Source organism: Triplophysa rosa, linkage group LG8, assembly GCF_024868665.1.
Source record: "Triplophysa rosa linkage group LG8, Trosa_1v2, whole genome shotgun sequence".
Classification (NCBI taxonomy): Eukaryota; Metazoa; Chordata; class Actinopteri; order Cypriniformes; family Nemacheilidae; genus Triplophysa; species Triplophysa rosa.
Genome location: NC_079897.1, coordinates 19,822,686 through 19,845,514, shown reverse-complemented (window position 1 = coordinate 19,845,514; position 22,829 = coordinate 19,822,686). Strand labels below are relative to the sequence as shown.

At 38.5% G+C, this 22,829-nt stretch overlaps 1 protein-coding gene across 3 annotated transcripts in view; it reads left to right on the top strand.

Moving 5' to 3' along the window:
* The window catches only part of cadm4 (cell adhesion molecule 4), a 115,169-nt gene that overhangs the window by 62,020 nt on the left and 30,320 nt on the right, over nucleotides 1-22,829 (top strand). The window contains exon 1 of one of the 3 annotated variants that reach the window (XM_057339508.1): nucleotides 17,957-19,274. The exons of 1 other annotated variant lie outside the window; for it this stretch is intronic. In XM_057339508.1, coding sequence (XP_057195491.1) covers nucleotides 19,196-19,274 — 79 coding nt within the window. In that variant the 5' untranslated portion in view covers nucleotides 17,957-19,195. Of the gene's footprint in view, nucleotides 1-17,956; nucleotides 19,275-22,829 lie in introns of those variants that run through there. One more of the 3 variants, XM_057339510.1, reaches the window with a different exon arrangement.

Here is a 22,829-nt window from a genome sequence, read left to right as displayed (position 1 = left end):
GTGGCAACTGTTAAAAAACCCATATCACGTTAATGCTGGATTCTCCACCAGTGTTAAAAACTGGCTTTACCATTAAGACTTGCTTGGTCAGCTTACCGGTACACCAGGCATACCCAGCGTGGCAATTCGTGTTGGTCTGAGGTGGTCAGCAGCAGGTTGCGAGTATGTGTTAGGCAGTATTGATTGCGCACAGAAACGATTGTGCCCGTATTTCTCATCCTGCTGTGATTTCCCCGACCCCGGTGCTGTGTCGTAGATATATGAGGCTCCATAAAGTAGTTTAGAGCAGCCAGCGTAACCTTCGACTCAACAGCATATTTTTTGGTCCACGGTGAAGCCTATTTTGCCCAGTAACAATCTATGTACAGTACATAGAGCGAGTTCAGGGAAGGTTTAATTGCAATACAAGAATTTTACACATTTCTATTACGCATTTGTGATCATTGATCCTAAGTAGCAAGGGAACATTTTTAGTAATAGCCAAAAATACATTGTATGGGTCAAAATCATAGATTTTTCTTTTGTGCCAAAAATCATTAGGGTATTAAGATCATGTTCCATGAAGATATTTTATAAATTTCCTACCGTAGATATATAAAGACTTTATTTTTCTGAGTGTATGGTCTGCTACAGTGCGTCTGATTAACAACTTTCTCAATATTAAACAGATTTTTTGCACCCTCAGGTTCCAGAGTTTTGAACGATTGTATCTCCACCAGATATTATCCTATCCTGACAAACCATACATCAATAGAAAGCTTATGTATTCAGCTTTCAGCTGATGTAAACATCTCAATTTCGAAAAATAGACCCTTAAAGGGGTCATATGACACGGTTTAAACGAATATTATCGTTTGTTTCAGATGTAATGCAATGTGTATACATGATTTAAGGTTTAAAAACGCTGTATTTTTCACATACCGTGCATGTTTGTATCTCCTCTTTACCCCGTCTCTCTGAAACGAGCAGATTTCACACATCAGGTTCCAAAACAATTGTACTGACACATACGCCCATCTGCGTATACATTTGGGCGGTCTTTGTCAAATCATACCACGAACTGACGTAGATTTGTGGGGGTGTAGTTACACGAGGCGTTTCAGGCAGGTCTTTGTGAGCATTCGCTTTTAGATAGAATGCATATTTTGTTCCGACCAGGGCCGGCCCTGGGCATAGACGGAGTAGGCAAATGCTAGGGGCGCCGCCGATCCCTAGGGGTGCCAAAATGAGTGAAGATTTTAATTATAATTCATCATCTTAATTGTCGCCTTCATAGCGGTAACCCAGCAACATGAGTACGTGGCCGCTGCTTGATGACGCAAGCGCACAGCGGTTCGTATGCAAAAATTACAATGTGAACACAGACCAGCGGGGGAGGGAGGAGGCCGGAGAAATTGAACTAGGGTTCGGTCCAGGCAATCGAACTAGATATGAAAGCGGCCTAAGTGAACTGAAAAGTGTGTGGCATATAGCATGTGCCATTTATTTAAGAAAATCCAAAACAGCATTTGCGCAGAGGTTGACAAAATGAATAAACACAATTTCTCATTAATCCTTATCTAAATAATAATAACAATCAAATATTAGTTTTATGAGCTCTAATATTCAAATACAGTAGCCTATTATTGAGAAAACAATTTGTTTTATTTTATTTGCAACATTATTTTCAAACAATGAGAAGGTAATTAGAAACATTTTTATTACAAATATTTGTAGTTGTTATTTATTTACTTCCTATTTATGTTAATCACAATTCATTTTATATTTAAATATATCTTGCCTAGGGCACCAACAGAGGCTGGGCCGGCCCTGCTTCCGACACTTTAATTTTTGAAATTTTAGGTGTCTAATATATGCATGGGCAAATTATAACACACCAAAGACACAGAAAAACACGTATTCGCGCCATATGACCCCTTTAAGATTGGTGTTGTTTTCCAGGGTCACATTTACGCATTTGGCAGATGCTTTTATCCAAAGCTACTTACATTGCATTATAATATATGTGCAATCCCTGGAATCGTACTCATGTCATTGGCATTGTGAGCGCCATGCTCTTACCACCGAGCTACAGGAAATTTAAAAAATGTTGTATTATTATAATATATTAGATTAATAATAGACTTCTGTGAATGTTCAGATTGAAGCAATGCACATTAATGCGCAATATGTCTAACATGCAATTCAGATTTTGCGTGGGGGTCTGTTGTACTGCATATATGTCTTGTTCGGGTCAAGAGATAAAAGTTTGAGCGGGTGAGCTTGTGCTTTGTGTTTCTACCTTGTCACCTACTACCAGCTGCTGTCGTTCCATTTTTCTCTCGCTGTCCTCTGCCTGAACTCTGGCGCTCAGCATCGCCACTGCCTGACACCTCGGCCATACTAATGACAGCAGTGATCGAGAGAGAGGGATAGAGGTATATATAACTGACAGAGAGAGGAGCACATTAGTGGGAAATAGAGATGAACTGTATATACCATACATACTGTACCCCAGGAGAATAGAGTATAATGTTATATAATACTATACATATTTAATGTAAGTATATTGAATAAAATCAAATCTACATTGAAATAGGTATGTAATATTATATGTATAGTTATATATGCTCTAGTTATGTAATATTAGTATATAGGGGTGTCGCATTGTACCAGTATTGACTGGGTTATATTTAATCCAGCGTTGGGACCAACTCAATCAATGTCTTATAAATTGACACAATATTAGACATATGATCGTATCATAAATAACTCCAAAATCAACCAACATAAGGCCAACTCTCCAACACAGTTGGTGGTGGTATTGCACCTGTTTAACATCTTGCCTTATGAGCCAAAGTGGTTACAATTCCTCTCTCCTCCTACCTACCCGTATTTTAAATGCGATTCATTGGTCAAACCAAGAAAAAATAAAGAAAATAAAAGATGACTGAGTAATAGCATTGTTTTTTAAAAGTCATTAATATCATAATATTGTTATTGTGGATTCTTTTGGCCATTATAATGTGTAGTAAAATTGATATTGTGACACCCTTTTTAGTATACTGTATAAGAGTCAATAGTACATATATTACAGAGAGACTTTGTGATTTACTATTTCTTATATACATATATATATAATAAATATATAAAATAGTCCCATAAAATATTCAAAAGGTCTCTTTTACTGTTTATTTCTCGCTTGAGGGAGAAAAGAGCAGGGAATGAATGAGAAGAATAGGGAATGAAATGTGTTTTAGGTTATGCCCAGACCCCTTGTATTTTCTGATCACAGTGGAACAACTCACCTGATTGGCCAAGTATGCTAGTGTGTGGCCGGAGCACAGAGCCGTGTGTCTGCTGATAGGCAGTTGCTTGGCGACTGTGTGCTTTATGCTGAAACATTACAGGCAGTGACTGATACAGCCAGTGCCCAGCTGTGCATAAAAAACAGGTAGAGATGGAGAAAAATGGGAGGAGAGAGAAAGGATGAATTTGCCTGGCTCGTGCTAGTAGCAAAGAGGTTTAATAACTGTAATTATAGGATAATCAACACAATGTAATGCACCGAACAGAGAGATTCAAGCCACACCCATGGGGGGTTGTCTCTTTAGTCTGTGATTTTTTTTTTTTGCATGTACGTGTGTGTGTGTAATAAAGGCAGCTAAAAATAGAAGATTGTGTTTTAATGTATTACAAGTTTGCGTGTACGTGCAAAAAAAATCTTTTCATCAGAAAGAGACAACCAGTCAGAGCTGTGGCACATGATATAGGCCTATAAGATACTTTGGTGACCTGGGTTTGAGTCCGGACTGAGTCACGTCCTGTTTAAACCCCATCCCCACCCTACCTTCTTGTCTTCACTTTGATATCCTAAAAGGGCGACAAACAAATTAAAGTGTGCTTTTGTGAGTGTGTGTTTTTGTGTGTAGTATTAGAGTGTCTGGAGCTCAGTCTGAAAAAACAAGCAAGTAAGGCTTGTGATTAATCTATGTAAATGCAGACGCACAAAAAAAGAATGCAGCCGAGGAGAGATGTACGTGTGTGTGTGTGTGTGTGTGTGTGCGTGTGTGTGTGCGTGTGCGTGTGCGTGTGCGTGTAGGTGGAAGATAATAATGCTTTTGAACAGCCAAGATGTTCTGTTTTCTTGGCTGCTGACTATCTGATAGCAACAGCTTGAGTTTGACATGAAGCGTTGTAATAAAATGTGAGTGCATTATTTATCAAAGAGCACCTGTAAGCTAAGGTCACCTTTCCCAGAAACTGCCCAGTTCCTCTTAAAGATGAAGCGAAGAAGGGTAATAGAAGAAGAGAGAATTTACTCATATGGGGCCTCATTTATCAACAGTGTGTACGCACAAATGAGTAGTGAGTGCGTAAGAACAGTTTCATGCAAAGTGTGGGATCTACCAACTTGTACTTATATGTAGAATTGTGTGTAAATATAAGCACACCTCTGAGCATGCTTACGCAGAAAATCTAGTGGTAGAACAGTGATAATACAAAAAGAAAGTGCCACCGTGTGTGTTTCCTTTGTCCTTTATTTGCAAATACTCAGTAAATTCATAGTTCAAGCTAGACATTTGTATAATTGGTGTGAGAAGCTACAAAAGACAGATGGGAAATCATTTGAAATGTAGTTATAGTGCCATGGCTGATCTCACTTGGATGATGTGGCAAACCTTCTTTTATTGAAAGCACAATGCAAAAACACACTACACAGAACAATATATTAAACATAAATAAAATAATAAACATTCAAACAAACTGAAAAAGAACTAAAAGAGCTTTGCATATTAATCATTATTACAAAAATTATATATTAAAAAATCGTATTTCTTTTCTGTTACTACATCGTTTTACCAAATCATAATAACATTGCAATTTCACCAAAAAAAGAACTGCAAATTTGGTTTCTTTTCTGAACATTTTAATTTATGCAAAATAAATCTCTAAATAATTATGAAATTAACAATAAAAACCAAATTAAGCAAAACATGCATTGCGGAAAGAATGCGTTTTCAAAGACTGCTGTGATCTGTTTAGTGAGAACACAGAGAACATTCACGAGGTTTATGAAAGGAGGTTTCGTCACCATATATGGATCATTGGGGCGTTTCCAAATGCAAATGACCATGAACGTGAACGAGCATGGAGCTTAAGAACATGTGGGATTTATCAACAATGATTACTCGCTGGTGTGGATAAGAACTGTGTACGCAAGTTTGATAAATACAGATTTTTTGTTGTACTTAGACACATTTTAAATTTAATTTGTAGGGCAAAAACCTTTTCTATGCACTGTTGATAAGTGAGGCCCCAGGAGGAGAGAAAGAGTGGAGGATGAAAGAGCCGGTGCCACATGTAAACGATGGAGGAGTGTAGTCGTGTTAATATAATATTGCTTAAAGATCCCGTTTATGAAATAAAGCAACATCTAGCGGTGAGGTTGTGAATTGCAGCCAACGGCTTTCTCCAACGCTCGCCCCTCCCTTTCAGAGCACTACGGTGGCTGACACAGAACTAAGATGAAGTCCCGTTTTCGCTTCTTTGCCGAAGGAGATGACGTATTTACGAAACACACTCTGTAGAGCAGTTTGTCCGTTTAGGGCTACTGTAGAAAGAACATGGTGAATTCCATGCAATGGGACCCGCGGTGTATGTAGATGGAAATAGCTCATTCTAAGGTAATAAAAACATAACGCTTCATTATGTAAGGTCTTTATACACCTCTAAAGACATAGTTATGTATGTTATGTTCAATTTCTGTCAATAGATCCTCCAAAAATAAAACACTGGACCTTTAAAGTGATAGTTCACCCAAACTATCATTTACACAACCTCTGGTCATTTAAAACCTGTATGACTTTCTTCCGCAGAGCACAAAAGAAGATATTGTGAAGAATGTTGGTAATCGAACAACAGCGGTACCTTCTCACTTGCAAACCAATGCAAGTCAAAGGGCATCGCCAACATTCTTCAAAATGTCTTCTTTTGTGTTCTGCAGAAAAAACAAGGTCATACAGTTTTGAAATGACAAGAGGATGAATAAATAATGACAAAATTTTAATTTTTAGGTGAACTATCAATTTCTACAGCTGTTAAAACATTAAGTTTGAGGTCCTTAAAAATCTAGTAGGCTGTTGTTATGTTACAGCTGTTATTCATGATTTACTGCATCTGTGGCAGATGGTGTTAGTGAAAGGAACTTTATTATTCCAAAAAGCATTTGACTGGTTAAAAATATCTGTAGTGCAAGAAGTTATCAATATTTTTGGTATTTCATTTCCCCGAGCTTGGAGCGTAATTGCAATCTGGCTTTGGCCAAAGGTTCGTTATTTATATTGTCAGGTATGGAATGGCGGTTCGTAACACCTGTGTATAAACAGTAATTATTTTTGCAATTATGTTTGATGCCATCGGTGACACAGAAATTACACATTTCACCAGCTAGACAGTTTTCTCTTGTGGTCACTCATGATCTGTAGTCTTCACAGACCTCTATATGCCTCTCACATACAGTGCACATAACCACAAACAACCTCCTCATTTATTTTCATAAACAAATACGTCTCACCTGAATGCGCACACTGATTCTAACTCTTTTAAAACAATGATTCAGAAGCAACTTTTCTAAACATCTTATCACATGCTCACCGACTTTCTCTCTCTGTCGTATCACTCTCACGCACTATCTATGCCCATGGGCAGTACAGATGCACGGTAATTGAACTGACATACCTACAGTGTATTAATGCAAGTTTAATATGGCTGGAGTGAATGAGAGATGATGGGAGACAGAAAGGAGAAAATAAGAGAGAGAGGGCAGAGTCAGAAACGGGAGCAGCCGAGCAAATCAAAGCAAAATTAAATGGATTTACATATTGGAATGAACGCCGCAGGTATGCCTTCTAATTATTTCATCTTCCCTCAGCTCTCATTTCATCAGTTGTTTCTCTCAGTCAACAGACAGCCTGTTGGTTTGATGTAGATGTGTTCTACAGCTCCAGGCTCTCTCTTCCCTTTCCAAACCATTTAAGCATCTCTACCCTTCATTTATTTGTAATGAGATGCTTACAGGTGCTCTTCATGTCCAGTGTGTAATCACTGTAAAATTCACCTCTTTTTTTCTTTCGGATTGTTTTTCACTGTAATGTCCATCTTTGGTGATCTGCTAATTCATTATTGGAAACGCTCTTTTTTATGTAAACTGTCCCTAGAGATCCCCTAATTTAATTTAATTCTGTGGCGTGACCGTTCACACTATTGGCAAATCAATGAGGTATCGGTTATGTAACCCAGTATTATGCAAAGAAACCGCAATAGTTACATGGATTGAGCTCATAAATAAGTTAGCACATCTATCACTGACATGATTGAATGAATAAATGAAGCGCATGTATGCACATGCATGCACGCATACTGTCATTTCGGAGGCGGAATGGATCATTCGGATTTATCATTTGGTGGATTAAGAAGAGCTGGACAGATTTTAATGCAGGACGGACATAAATGTGTAAGTGCACATTTTGTAAAAGCACATTACTGGCACACGTATCTCTAGTTGATGCCAGGATCCAAAACTAACACCCGCTAAGTGGCAAATGTAAGTAGCGTTTGCCGTTGAATGTAAATATTTTTTAAAGCAATTGCAACAGAATACATCGATTCATTTCAACGAATCACCCCAAAGGAGTCGTTTTATTTGTTAATATTAAGTTATCAATTTGGGCAGAAACTAGAATTTATTGAGTTGCTTTGGGGTAGTGGAGGCCTAATAGGCCAGGATTGATTTTCAGCTTTTTCTTAAAAGCTCAAAGCCTCATTCAGGATGAACACAGCAGCATCTCTTCTTGTTTCCCTCTATGTTTTGTATCTCACTGTATCTCTCTTGTTGAACAAAAGCACATCTATACCGAGGGTCTCCGCTTTGAATTTATATAATGTTGAATTCCACAAAGACAGGAGTGCTTGACCATCACATCAAATCAAAGAGATTCAAACCGCGCACTGAGAAAAGCACACGGCCTTTGCCATTGTTATATTGCAGTACAGTGTGATTACTGAGCCCTTAGTTTGACAGCTCTGTCTCTATATCTGTACCTCCGAAAATGGCCTTATATTCTGTGAATCTCTATCGCACAGTGCATCAAGTGAATCTGTATGCAGTCTCTTTGACAGTGACGACATTTTCCGCCATTTCCTAATCGTATTTTGAGGCTCAATGGCATTAGAACTTGTATCATGCTTTGATTTTATACTTTCAGTATTCCAAGGCCATTTGTTTTTTGTTTTGTAATTTGATTTGCTTTCATTTCGATTGGGTCAGAGGAGATTTTTCTGATGTGCTTTAGCTGTTATATGGATTTCACAACCCACTAGAAGAAATTGGATTTAGAACACAAGATTTGCATTCACATCCTGTAACTTTGTTTTGAATCATACAAGGCAAAAGGGTTTTGTTGTATATATTGTGTTTATAATGTGTGTTTATATGACAGTGGATAAAATATATAAGGGATGTACATTATTGTAAAAAAAAGTCTGACAGGATAACCAGGTCAGGTTTAAGCTGGAAAGCCTGGTATTTTTGCTAAGGTGTTCGTTTAAACTGTTATTTTAAGTATTAACAGTGTGAAGAGGCAATTTCAGCGTTATGGATGTGTCATTTTGCATTATGGATGTGACAAATAAATGCTCAGATAATGTATTTCTTACCAATAAACTGAACCATCTGTTTATATTTTACTGAACCATTGTTGATAGAGTCTAAAGATCAGAAAAATATTAGTCTATGCACAAGTTTTCTATTTTAAGAAAGAGAAATAAACATGCAGTATGCATGTGACAAAAAAGGACACCATTTTTGAGAGACTTTGTGTACATACATACAGCCACAATATGGAATAATTTTGTTATTAAATATCCCAAAATCACTTCCACAGAGTGATATATTTCATGCAGTTGTGTACTTACATTATCCCAAATGTTCCCAAGAATATGCAAATCCAGAGACATTCCTATTTAAAATAATGGCCCGTCCCTTGTCTCCCTTGTATTTGTCGCATATCAGTGACTTAATATCCGCTGCTCCGCGCTACCCTCAGTTTCCGGTTGTAGAAACTACGGCAACACGCAAATGCGGAAGTGGTTAAACAGCATCTGGGACGCAGCATCTGTTGTTCTGTTATTATGGATCACGATTACTCTTTGGCGAGTAGAGGAAACCCATAAAAGCGTAAACGAAGGCCAAACGAGACAAGCAGGCTTATGGACAAACGAAGAAATAAAACGAGGATTAATATCGGCGAGGCGTTTTCTAAATGGAGAGAGCTTCGTGACCAATTTGGGCTCGACAGAGACTCCACTCTCGCATGTGTTTTAATAGACAGGTAAGCAAAAATGTTTTTATTGTACACAAAATACTCATGCACAGATTATTTGAATAGTTATGAATGCAGTTACCCTATGAAATACACAGTATATGTCGCACAAAAATATGTAGCCAGTAACGTTACTTGTAAATGCTGTGGGTTCGTTCAAATTTACTTTTTAAACGACGACTGTATGACTGTTTTAAACACGAAAAACTGTGTAGCATTACGCTACCAAATCAATTGACAAAGTCCAATATCAGTCGCGGGCTAACGTAGCATTACATTCCACGTTTCTTGCAAGCTAATTCATTACGATGACATAAAATAAAATTAATTCATTACCTCGTCCATGAACATTATGGGCGATCTCCATACGCCTCTGGAAGGTGAAAACGACATGTCCCATAATTCCACTCTCCTACATAATGTCATTTAGCTTCGCCTTTTGTTGTTGTTTCGAAAGTGCGCCATCTAGCGGTCTAAATTTTCCATATTGTGGCTTTAATAGGATTTCTGTGAATTAAAATGCACAAACTAGAAGCAATAATACTCAACAAATGAATGTATGCCTCTTCATAGAACCTAAAATAGTAACTTTAATCAAAATATCATGTGTCCAATTATGAGGAATTATGTTTACTGTTATGGATGTGACAATCCAAAAATGGCACTTACCTGAATATGGAAAATCATGCTCTTAAAATAAAAAAATGCTTTAAAAACTTTGAGACCTCATATTTGAACAACCAAATGTTGACGTCTGTGCTATATCAGTATAGTAAAAACTTTCTTTTCATGGCAAGTTTGAAATTTGCATGGAATGCCCGAAGATGCTATACCCCTCCCATTACATGATTGGCCAATCAGAATCCAATTTTATTTATAAATAATATTAAAATACTGTCTCATCCTTTAACATAGGGCAGTATTACTGAACCGATCACACATATTAGATTTATATTGCACATTCATAATAGGAATAAGCTCCCTTTCAATCATTTTTAATAGGGATTGGAATTTAATTATGTGTGTTGAATAATGAACTCCTTTGTAATCACTTTAATACTCTCAACTGGATGGTCTACAAGCACAACTCCTGATTAATTGTGATTACAGAAACTTCCTACGATTCCTCATCACGCTGTGTCCAAACTCATCACCCCTCCTCGATGTCTTTTTAACACGATCATGCGCTCTGTCTATCACTATTTTCTCCCAGACACCTCTGTCATTTTCATCATCGATGTGTAAATGTCACATTAACCAGCTTTCACTGCGTCTATCACTCCATCCACCCTCTCTCTCTCCCGTGCCCTGGCGCCTTCTCTTCCCAGCCCGTTGGCTCGTATAAAAGGTTGTTATGTGAGTTAGGTGTTAATTGGTTGCTGAAGTCCATTAATATTCTCCTTGCAACTTTGTTCGTCAAGAGCTGAGCAGGGAAAACTGATGAGTGTGTGATTTTCCTCTAGAGAGAGAGAATGAGAGAATGATGGAGAGGGATGAAAAACGAGCAAGAGTTCAAAGCCCCGCTGTAAGGTCACTGTCAGTGAAAGAAAGGGAGAGTTATTTAGAAGAAAGTGACAGCGAAAGACAGCCTGAGAGAGAGAGAGGGAGAAAAACAGTGTTGATAAGAGCTACTAAAGGGCACTATTCATAAGAGCACAGAAAGGGAAGATTATGTTATCATATGGAAAGAAATAGTTCCTTTGTGAGCTGGCAGATAACTGGCAGAATGGGGACAGGAGGAGAATGATTTTAAAAGGAGCGTGCCGATCTCCTGTTCCTTTTAATAAACAACATACAGCTCCACACAAAAGCCTCTGATCCTCGTAGGAAGCAACACACAACAGCACTTTCAGAGCCGCCGAGAGCGCATTTCCTTTTGACCAGATACTTTGTTTGTTTGTTTCCGAGCAAGTTTGTGTTGCCTGGTGCACACACTTGTCGGGTTGTTGAGCTCACTGGGATTTTTGGTTAAAGCCATGTCAGATTGTGCTATGACTTGGCTAGACTTTGGTCACATTTGACAGCATTGACTGGACTGATTCCATCATCAATCTTGTCACGTACTTACTAACATTCTCATTGACATGCGATATTCAGTTGCAGAAACCCAGGCAAGTCCTTGCACTAGTCTTGGCCAGTGTTGGGCAAGTTACTCTTAAAAAGTAATTAATTACTAGTAGCTAATTTCATATTCAGTAGTGTAATTAGATTACTGTACAAATTACTCTCTCCAAAACGTATTTAAGTACTTATTACTAATTACTTTCCATATCAACCTTGATTAGTTAAGTGATTCAAGGATAGACATGAAACGGCTCTTTTAATTCAATCAAATAAATAATATAAAACTACATAAAGTAGTATTATTAACTGACCTAGGGCTGCAGCTATCGATTATTTTAGTAATCGAGTATTCTACTGATTTTTCCATCGATTTATCGGGAAATCGGATAATAAGTACTTTTTCTTCATTAAAGAGCAACTCTAAATATACAAGAGAAAATAAGACAGGTCTCTTAAAATGAACAACTAATTTGTTTCCTTTCTAGAAAAATTAACATATTTATTGCTGAAATTGCATACATTAATAACTGTGAAAACTAAACCCATTTAGTACATTCCATTGCCATATTCCATTGAAAATGAAATATAGGCCTAATACAAATGTATAAACAAGAAACATTAATAAAAATAGAAATAATAATTTCAAAGGTAAACAACTAACTTCAGCTTATGCATGATGCATTTAGTTTATCTAAATTACTTTTAATTTCTTTTTTTTTACTATTAAATAGTAATATATTTGTCCACATAAAAATACCTAGTTAACCGGACTTTTATTTTGGCAGGTCGTTGGAAGACGCTTATTTTTTAGTGCGTTAGCTTCACTCAGTAAAATGTTCTGAAATAAACTCTCAGAGCAACTCTTGGAGATGAAGTTCATGTGTTCATGTCCTCATAAAGTTCAGACGCAGACAAATTCATGAGCATCACACGTGTAGCATGTTAAACTGTGCAGTTCATTCACTCAGACACGCAGAACAGACATGTGTAAATAACAGGATTTGGCATCCACTAGTCCGAATCTAGTTTGATGGACTCAATGCAGCCGGAAAACAAGTTTCACTCGCAAAATAGACTAAAACTAAGTAAAATAGCAGTTCACCATTTCAATAAGCTATCAGTTATTTATCAGCATGAGAAATACGTGTGAGCGTGTGAACAGACTCAAATGCGTGTGTCTCACGGTGAATGCGTGAGACTTGAGAACCCTGTAACATGAATAGAGTTTAGCGGGCTGTGCGTCAGTAATAATGGTCCGTGGGGAAACGCAGCGCTCCGTGTGTACTGTAGTTAAGTGGATTAAACGAGGCTTCGAGGCAACAAAAATTACCTCGATGATTTTTTTGTATTCAAATTACTCGAGTTACTCGAGGAATCGTTTCAGCCCTAAACTGACCAAAGTATTACAAATGTGAGAATTATAAATTAAAGCAAGGATTTTAAAGTTAGATTTTGAATTTTGATGTCAATTCCACTATTGCATGCACATATATATTACACACAGTATTTAGTTTAATTACTTCAGAAGTAACTGTAATTAAATTACAGAAAAAATAAGAGTAATCCCTTACTTTAATTTATCAAGGGAAAAGTAATTAAATTACAGTAACTAATTACTTAGTAACTAGTTAAACCCTACACTGGTCTTGGCTATGTTTTGTCTGGAAAAAGAAAGACAGAGAAAGCGTCTGTAGTCTATTGTACTCTAGCTGGAGAAAGAATTTGTTGACTTCATTTATTGTATGTAATTTTGAGTACTCGTTGCCAAATTCGCTGTTTTCAGGAAATGGAAAAAAACACTGAGCTTTTTCAGTTATTGCATACTGTGTTGCAAGCACTTTTTAATACTTTTGATTGGTTAGATTTTTTGCAAAAACCAGTGACAAACATAAAGGGTGACTAATAATGATTTATAGCAAAAATAAAAGATATAAAATCACGAAATATGGAGATATGAGGTTTAAGAAGGACAGCAGCAGTATACTGAAATGGTATATTTGAATAATATAAATATATTACATACAGTAGGGCTGTGCAATTAATTGAAAATAATTGTAATCGTCAATTTTGGCCTTCAACAATTACAAAAACAAAATAATCGACGTAAAACGATTATTGTGCCGCATGCCATTTTGCAAGGATCTCTTGCATCTCTTTTCTTGTGGTATAAATCCACAGCGCACCCCCTTCCTTTACAGTTCTTCAGCTGTGCTATTTCTTTACATTTATTTTTCAGTTGAATTCACAGTTTAAAAGCCAAGTTTTTTTATTTTTCTATGTTGTTTTAAAACTTAGTGAGTAATCATGTTAAATAATCGGGATCTCAATATTGGCCAAAATAATCATGATTATGATTTTTGTCATAATCGAGCAGCCCTAACATACAGTATGCAATTTATTATTTATATTTATTATTAACTTTTTTCCACCATTATTAAAGATTTTTAGATTTTTTCTACAAAAAAACTAAAACAAATATCACCTCTCATAAATGTGATTTCAACAGAGAATAATGGACAAAATTAACCATATATGCTGTCTTTGTTGCTTGTAATTGGGATAAAGTAAACTAGTAAACAATATTTTACATACATTTTTATGGCTTTCTGCATCCTTTTTTAAATACATTTTTATGTTGGTCCATGAAACTCATAAACACAAAAACATGAACCCCATCCAAGGGTTAAACTGAACGTGTCTCTTTTACCCATCGCAAACATCATTATTTCTGTGCTCATGTTGGTTCTTATTGGCCTACCAAGGTAGAAGCATTACATGCTTGCAATTACATCATGGCCAATATTGTACAGTGTGAAACATGTATTACAGTGTTTTCCTCTTACATTCACTGTAGCTGTTCAGTGCTGAAACCAGGCTTTGTATTTGTTTGTGAAAAGTCCTAATCTCCAAATTAAGTATTTTAACGGTGTCCCATCAACAGCAGTGCTAGGATTTCTGTTCCGCCTGTGTTTTTCACATGCACCTTCTTGTTTGTTCTTGTGTTTGTACGTAAAGGGTGATAATTGTGCTGGTAGGTTTAGAGTTTGCGTGAGGTTTTAATGAGAAGAGCTCGCAGGAAGCTGTCTGATTGAGTAATGGTTGCCGGCTTGGCATAACAGCCTGGCAGTAACAAACAACGCGACTCAGAGAGACAGCCTTGCACACTCACCCGGGCCACGCACACTCGTTTCTCTCGCTCTCTTCTACGCCTTCTTCCTCCAAGAGGCGTAAATTTACTGCTCCTTCCACCCACAAGCATTATTACATCGCCCCAAGGACAAAGCACAAATTTAGTCTTTGATAAGCAGAACACAGGATCAGTGCATCAAAAGTATCCTCGACCTTTTTTTGCTGATGCATCAGGATTCCGGCATCCACAGACACCCACCTCAGGCCTTCCTGGACTGAACTGTAGACGCTGGATTAAGTGTTAAGGAACTTTTAATGTTTACAATATCAGCAGAGGCAGGTCAGAGAATGTACGAAGCATGCGGTAGTTTCTAACATGCGTTCATGCAGCTGTTAATTCAGGCCCCTTTGGCTGCATTTGTTTCAATGTGGCCCAGCTGAAAGCCAGGATTTGGATTAAAATTTGGATAAAAGAGAGGGAAGGTTGACTAGGGACAGAGATTCAAGATGCTCGTAACTGTGGGATACAGTCGCGTTAGCAGCGATGGAGCGTAATAAGGACAAAAGGATCAAATTAAATGAAAAAACATCTGTGCATTAGAAAAGGTGTCCGACAGATAAACAGTGCATGCTCAATTTGAGCTAACTTGCGAGCATGAGGGCAAGCCAAATTCTCTTGAAAACACATCCACCTACTGGCTACACGTTATTGTTTGAAAACATGATTTTTGCTGTAATATTTTGTCTTGTTTTTCAGTAAAATATTCGCTAAAATTACTTGAACCCAAATTGCATCAGATATTAAACCTTGTGTTTAGAGAATAGATCTTGAATTAAGTTTGTTTATCTGACCCCACTGGCAAATTCTGTGAGAATTATGCTAAGCAGGAAAAAAGCATTTGCTAGCGGCTAAGAAAAATAAGCTTAATTCAAAATATATTCTCTGAAAAGAAAGTTAAGCAATTGTAATTTTCAAGTATATTTATCTTGTTTTGATGGCAAAACAAAATACTGATGAAGAACATGACATTTTTCAGTGTTGTTTCTGTGTTTTTTCATGATTTCTTTTCAGTATACCCAAATTATCATTTCATGTGATGAAGTCAATGTTTACCTTATGTAAATGGCTTACAGTATGCTGTGTAACTTCAGTGGCCTGCTAGTTTTGTCCAATGCCGCGTTAACTGAGGGTGTGAATGGAAGGAATGTTCACGCAGCTGAGATGATGCAGGTGAGAAACGAAAGCGTGCATATCTCTATTGCCAGATTCATGCTGTTTGCATTATCATAAATGCTGCAGAAACACTCATGTCACGCTCGCTTACCGTTTCTGTCAGCCCTAGGGCGACTTGATTAGTTTCAGGTTGGTTTGCGAGAATTTTGGCTTGTTTGTGAACACTCCAGATTAATACAGACCATCTTAGATGTCTGCAGGACCGGCGATGGAGTTTTATTCAGGCTGACATGTATAGAACAAACTCAGCTGAAGTCGTGTGATGCACCAGTTGTGGCAGTCCTAACGCGTCAGAATTAACATGCTAATTAGATAGATGCTTGACCACTTCAGTGCGCACCCACACGACATCAAACCAACATTGAGCTTTCCTCAAGTATAGTTCCTTACGCACGCACCGCAGTGTATACTGTTTAAACACATACACACACAAGATGCTTTTCATACATGACACTCACAGACACAATAGTTTTCAAACATGACACACACACACACACACACACACACACACATTGGGCCTCATTCATGAAACATTCGTAAATATATTAGTAAATTCCGAGTAATTTACGCGTAAAACAGACCTTCCCGAAAACTTTCCTCCGGATTTACAAATACTTCGTAAACGTCAGATTTGATAGTAAAATGTGTGTATGTTAATGAATTCCAATCACTCGTAAACAGTGCGCGAACATTCACAATTAGCATAACCCCGCCTATGAATTACAGCTACGCAAATTACGTATGTAGGAATGCCGGAATCCTCTGGACTTCATTATCTATTTTGGCTACATTATATTGCATAAATGCATAAGAGACTAATAGGCTACATGCTTACCAATAAATTAATCAATTAAACTATGTCCACCAAAGCGTTTTTAGCAAGCTAAAATAATAATACCTGGTGCTCTTCTGAAAACGACCAGCTGGTGGTGCCTGACAACTCTTTGGGGGCACTGCGCGTTATTCCGGAGATGCGTTGGTTGATGTGATTTAGAATATCCGCAACAGTTAGCCTACTTGTAACTAGTATCTTATTTTAAAGAATATTACTTAATATGAAAATGCAGTAACCATTAATATTAACTTCTGCATTGTTGTGTATAATGGTTGGTCAATGTAGTGTTTGTCCCGCCTCATCTCCACTGTGATTCGACGGCTGTATAAAAAAGGACAGTGACGAGCTCTGCGTTTTCCTCAAAGTTAAAAAGTAAATGAATCATAAAAGACAGGGCAAAAGAACTCGTGAAATATCATTATGATACATAGTGCATCAAAATGCAGTGTCATCAGTTTGTCTAAAAGGATACAGAAAGTTACGTGCGGTTTTACGCACTATTTACACGTGGTATTGAGCAGGTGTACATTTCTTTCGTATCAACTAACATTTTGAAAATACGAACATTTTCATGAATCCGAAAATTTGCGTCAAAACGACTTTACGAACGATTTACACAAAAAATCGTTCTGCTTGTGTTTCATGAATGAGGCCCATTGTGTGAAAGTGTTTACTCATGTATGAACAGCATCCAAAGGCCACTGCATTCATATAGACACGCATGCTCACATAGTGTAGTAGTACGGTACAGAATGTACTGCACATTGCAAAATAAAACACATTCATTTAAAACGGCCCTCGTGACCCCATGAACACGCTCTGTGTGGCAGACAGATAAAGGCTGATCAGAAAGAAGCTAATGTTCCCTGAGAGCCTTGGCAAAATGCACTCCACTGTAGAAATTAGGTTGAAATAGGAAGAGACTCTCTGACTGACTGTCTGTTTTGGATTCTGAATGAGTGCTATTGTAGCCTTACACCCTCTCATGCCCTTTAGAAAAATAACTGATATGTGGAGTATGCATCTGCAGACACACACACACATACTCAAGTATATATAAGGGTGCGCCACCCAAATCGAGTCGGTGCAGTATTAAGAGGGGTCAGAAAAGCAGATTAATCGAGCTGTAGCCGGAGTTTAAAACTACCAAAAGAACATTGTGTGGGAGAAATACAGAGGAATTAGAGAGGAGAACAGCCACTTTTTCCACGGATGGACAGATCAACAAAGAGGGAGAAAGAGGAAAGGAGAGATGGATTAACTTTGACCCAACCTTGGTGAAAGTGGGACGTTGTGTTTGCGGAGAATCGATTTGGAATCAGGTGGCCATTGCAGTTACCTGGGGCACAGATCTGGGCTTGTGATCCCCTACACAGTCACTGTGACACAGTGGATATTAGCCCTGCCAATCTCTGTGCGTGTGTGTTTGTATGTGCGTGTGGGACTGTGCAACTCAGTATCAGGGTGTGCTTAGAAGACTGGCATGATTTTCTGTTTTGGGCTTCAGGAGATCTGCACAGAGGCTCAGGGTGCTGCGATAAGACCCATAGCTCTCTAATCATTAGGGATCAGGCCGGCCTTTCTTGAGCTTTTCTCCACATTTTGTACTTGCTTTTTAGTTCATGGAGCAGAACCTTTTAATATTTCATGTGTTTTATGGGATCTTAACTTTATTTTCATATTGTACCATCTATCGATCCATTTAGGGGTTTGTTACCATGTAATAACACAGTAATAAGCATGTGATACATTAAATGTTTAGCTTTGCACCTGCAAAGGCATCAGTTCTTGTGTTCAACCCGTTCATTTGCCTTTCTGAAGTTGATTGAATGTAGTTGTTTGATTTCCTGTGATTTAAATACAGTTTAACTCGCTTTAAATCTGGTGAAAACAGTTGGCAGACTAGATAGCGTATTGATTTAGGGTTGTTTCTGTGAGCCAAACTATGCTTGTGGTATCACAGCGCCGTGTTGGCACAGAGGTGTGTGTTACGACGAGGTGAAAATCAGCGGGATCGCCCCGTCAGGGAAAGGGAAAAACAAATTGAGCTCGCAAGCAGACGAGCGGAAGGTGTGGAAAAAGATTTTCATAACCGAAAGCTTTTTGGGATTTAAATATGTGACCTCAGCTACAGTTTTGAATATAAAAACAGCCAAAGAGCAATGTAATCTAAAAGCAGCTACGCGTTAATGTTTATAACAATTGAGCTTATACTTTCAACGCTAATAAGTGGTTTGGCAGCATTAATCAGAAAGTTAAGTGTGGAAATTGCCATTCGCTGTGCGTTTTGTTTTTTCTTCACACTTGAAATGTGGAGATTGGATAGTTTTAATTAGTTGCGTTCAGTTGGCTATTACTGCATTCGATATTAGCTCGAGAATTCAAACGTTGCCACTTAAGTGATTTAGTTTACACTGCACTTATTGTGCTGGTGTTTCTTGTAGTCATTTTGCAGTGTTTTCAGCTGTCTGCTGTGCTCGCCCGTACTGTGCGTTTGTGTGTGTATATGGTGAATTGTGCAATCATCGACCACAGAGGCCTCATTGATCAGCTACTGAGCCTCAATACACAATGAGACCAGGCCAGCGACCTCTCCTCTCCTCCACTCCTTCCCTCCTACTGCGATCTCTCGTTCTGCTCTCCCTCAGCCGTGAGTGTCATATCTCCACTTTTTCTTCTCCCTACTCTTCTAGTTTCACATCTTCATGTCTCTCTCTCTCTCTCTCTCTCTCTGTCTCTGTACTGTAGATGTTCTCTTAATAATTTCTGAACACACATCGGAGTGAATCTTCACTTTCTTTGTCTGTTACCTCTCTCAGCGTTCATTTCTCATCTCCCCCCCACTCTCAACTTCACTCTCTCTCTCTTTAGTTTCAACAGTCATTGTCTCCTCAGAAACTTCTCTCTGCCCTTCTCTCTCACTCTGGCTCAGAGGAAGATAATTTATGGGAAAGAGTGAGCGAGCGTGGAGAGAGAGCGAGAGCATGAAAGGAGGATACAGTGAGGAATGAAGACTGAGCCAGCTGGCAGATTTATGATTGAGGGATCAGAGAATGAGTGTGGATAAAAAAGGAGCGTAATGCACCTATTTTTATAATTCTGAAGGGCTACTAGTGGCAGCCCGACGTGACCAAAAAATATGAGGGTGTTTGTAATGCCAAGGTCACAAGTTTGATTCCACCAACACGTACTGCAAAACTGATTGCCAGATGTGTTCATGCAAATTACTAGTTTGAGATGTAATGAAGTCAAACCTTGTGATTATCCGAGAATTGTTGAATTAAAAACCCACTTTGCTTTGAAATCCAAGGGGGCTGGAGTGTGATAAAACAAGAGCCTTCAGCTGAGAGGGAATTGTTAATACAACCCTTAAAATAAGCAGAACGCTATGGAGAAAGGAAAGTGCTGTACGACGACAGCGAGACAGAGAACAGGCTCAGTGGGGACACAGAAGACGTAGCATGAAGGAAGAAGATATGACAGCAGCTTTATGGAGGATAACCTCAAACTCACTAAGGGATTTTCGGAGTTAAAGAGTACAAGTATTCAGAGAAGCCTCAAAGCACTCGAGGAAAACTTTGATCGGCCATTTTGTGGTGTAATTGTTATATTTCCCCAAGTATTTCCATTAATAACTCTGCCAGGCCCTCGTTGTTCCTTTTCTCTGACTCACTACCTCAGGATGATGTGACAGATTTTTTTTACTTGTTGTCCTCTGAATTTTAATAACTGTGGGATTTGGGTTGCTGGGCCTTGTTCTCAGCAGGTGAAAAAGTAAATATAGTCCAAAAGTTTGAGACCACAAACAAATTCTAATGTAAACCTGAACTTGAGAACAACTTTGAAATGAGAAATTTGATTTGAGTTGGTTATAAATTAAGCACATTTGTGAAATATTGACTTTGTTAAAAGGTCAGATTTCATTGATTCTATTAAAGCACGTAAGATTCATGCTCATTGAGCTCATTGGAACATTCTCAAACCATGCTGTGATTACACGGTTACCGGATCATCATGTTTAGCTTGAAAAATCCATGTCGGCATGTGTGCTATCAATAGAGCAATAGGAGGTCTTGCCAAATACTACACAATTATAAAATTCATTGTTTCATTTAAACTATTACGCTGAAAAAAATAACAAAAAATTGATCTTTTGGAACCCACTGTATATTCATATATCATGGCAACAAAGATCAGCGTGTATGTATGAGAGACAGAGAAAAGGATAAGAAATGGTCTTTAGCTTTGGCAGCATTGGCTATTATGTAATTCTCACCAATAAAGCATTTTTTCTTTTGCGGTTTAAAACTGAGAGGCTGGTGGGGACGAGAGCCAGCTTGGCTTGATAAATATGTGTGTAGGAGCGGTATTGTGATGGTCTGAATCTTTGTTGCTGGCCGTAGGATAACTCTCGCAGGCTAGACTGGTGTAATTGCCCTGTAAATTTCCCGTAAGCCCCCTTTGTTATGCCTGACTGTAAATGTCTCTGCAGCACCTCGATACAACTCCGAAACAGCATGTCAGGAACACAATGGGTCCAAAACCGCTGAACACACATGTGCGCGCGCGCAAACAACGAAACTGCAGATATCAGGGACGGAATAACCTGATGGAGTGAGAGAAGCCATCTAGAGAAATGAAGGGATGGAGAGAGAAAGCGAGGGATGAAATGGGGTGAGGAGAGGATATGACTGAAATATGGTGATAGGACAGGAAAGCGTAAAACATGAAGGGCAAAAGAAAGAGAGAGTGCAGCAGTTATAGTGTGGAGAAGAGATAAGCAGAACAGCAGGCAGAAATCACAGATGAGGAACAGATGGAACTGGGAATGAAAGAATAAACATCATAAATAGAAAATGCAACGCTGATAGAAAAGATGTTTGGGTACAGCTTTAGAAAAAAGATACAGAAGAGAGAGAGGGAAAAAATGGTTGACATAAGTTATGGATGGGTGTGTTTGGGGTGTTTCTGACCCCCAATTAAGGTTTGACCATCTCAAAGTTAAAAACTAAATATTTCTGGGGGGGTTAAATTGATCATAAAAGCACCAGTCTAAATACAATGCAAATTATTTCTTGCCATTAAATAAACGCTACATATAGCATAACAGAATTGCCGGAGGAGGTAACCATAGCAACAGTAGACCTCACTCTGATCATTGTTGGACAGTACATCAATGAGACATGACAAGTCTTTTCACAAATGTATGAGCGAAAAGTGTTTTGTTTTGTTCAAAGTCTTTTGGATAGTTAACGTCTAGCTTTTGGGCAGTTTGGGTTAAGTGAGATGAACATCAGGAGACTGTGGGCACTAAATTAACAATACAATTTATCTCAAAAACGTCAACCCACCCCCCCTGCACGCTGTATAACAGCATGAGGAGAAGAATGGAAAAAATGAGCATGAACTAGATGTAATTAGAGAAGTGAACCAAAGAGACAAGAGATGGATGTTCGGTCCATTTTCCTCTCTCGTGGCTTTTGAGATTTCTGCATGTCCCCATCGCTCTCTCCCTCCTATTTCCCACTCCCACTCCCTCTCTCTCCCTCGGACAAAAGGGGATGATTATACCGCGAGCCTGAGCTGCAGAACAAATCACGTTTCTGAAGGAGAGAGATGGAAATAAACGGGGCCCTCGGCCGAGAGATAGTATGGAGCGAGAGACCAGAGAGACGATGAGGAATCCATGGCAGGGAGATAAAGAAGTTAGTTAAAAAACCTAAACTGGGGGAAACAGAAGCAGGGGAACGTTCGATGCCTTGAAGAGAGAGTACCACAGAATGAAAGCCAGGAAATGATGGCTGTTACAGAGGAAAAGGGGGCTTAGCAGGGACTGAAGAGGGGAAAGATGAAGAAAAAAGAGGGGGCTTGATGTAAAAGAGGAGGCAGGGGAGCATGTGTAGGTGTGAAAGAGGGAGAGGGAATGAGATTAGTGAGGAAAAGCAGGCGGTAGGAGAGGGAATTATGAGTTTTAGAGCGGAGCGGAAAGCGAGGAAAAGAAGGGCAGGGGATAGAAACGTGCAGGATTGGAAAAGAAGAGTCACAGAGCCGGAAGAAATGAAAAAGGACCTGGAATGAGAGGGTGACATATTGGCATAATCGGGAAGAGAGATTTGCTGGGGATTATGCTTTGTTATGCTTTGAACATTCTTTTTTGAACTGGAAATGATTGACAGAGAGTGAGATTATTCGCTGAGATAGCTTT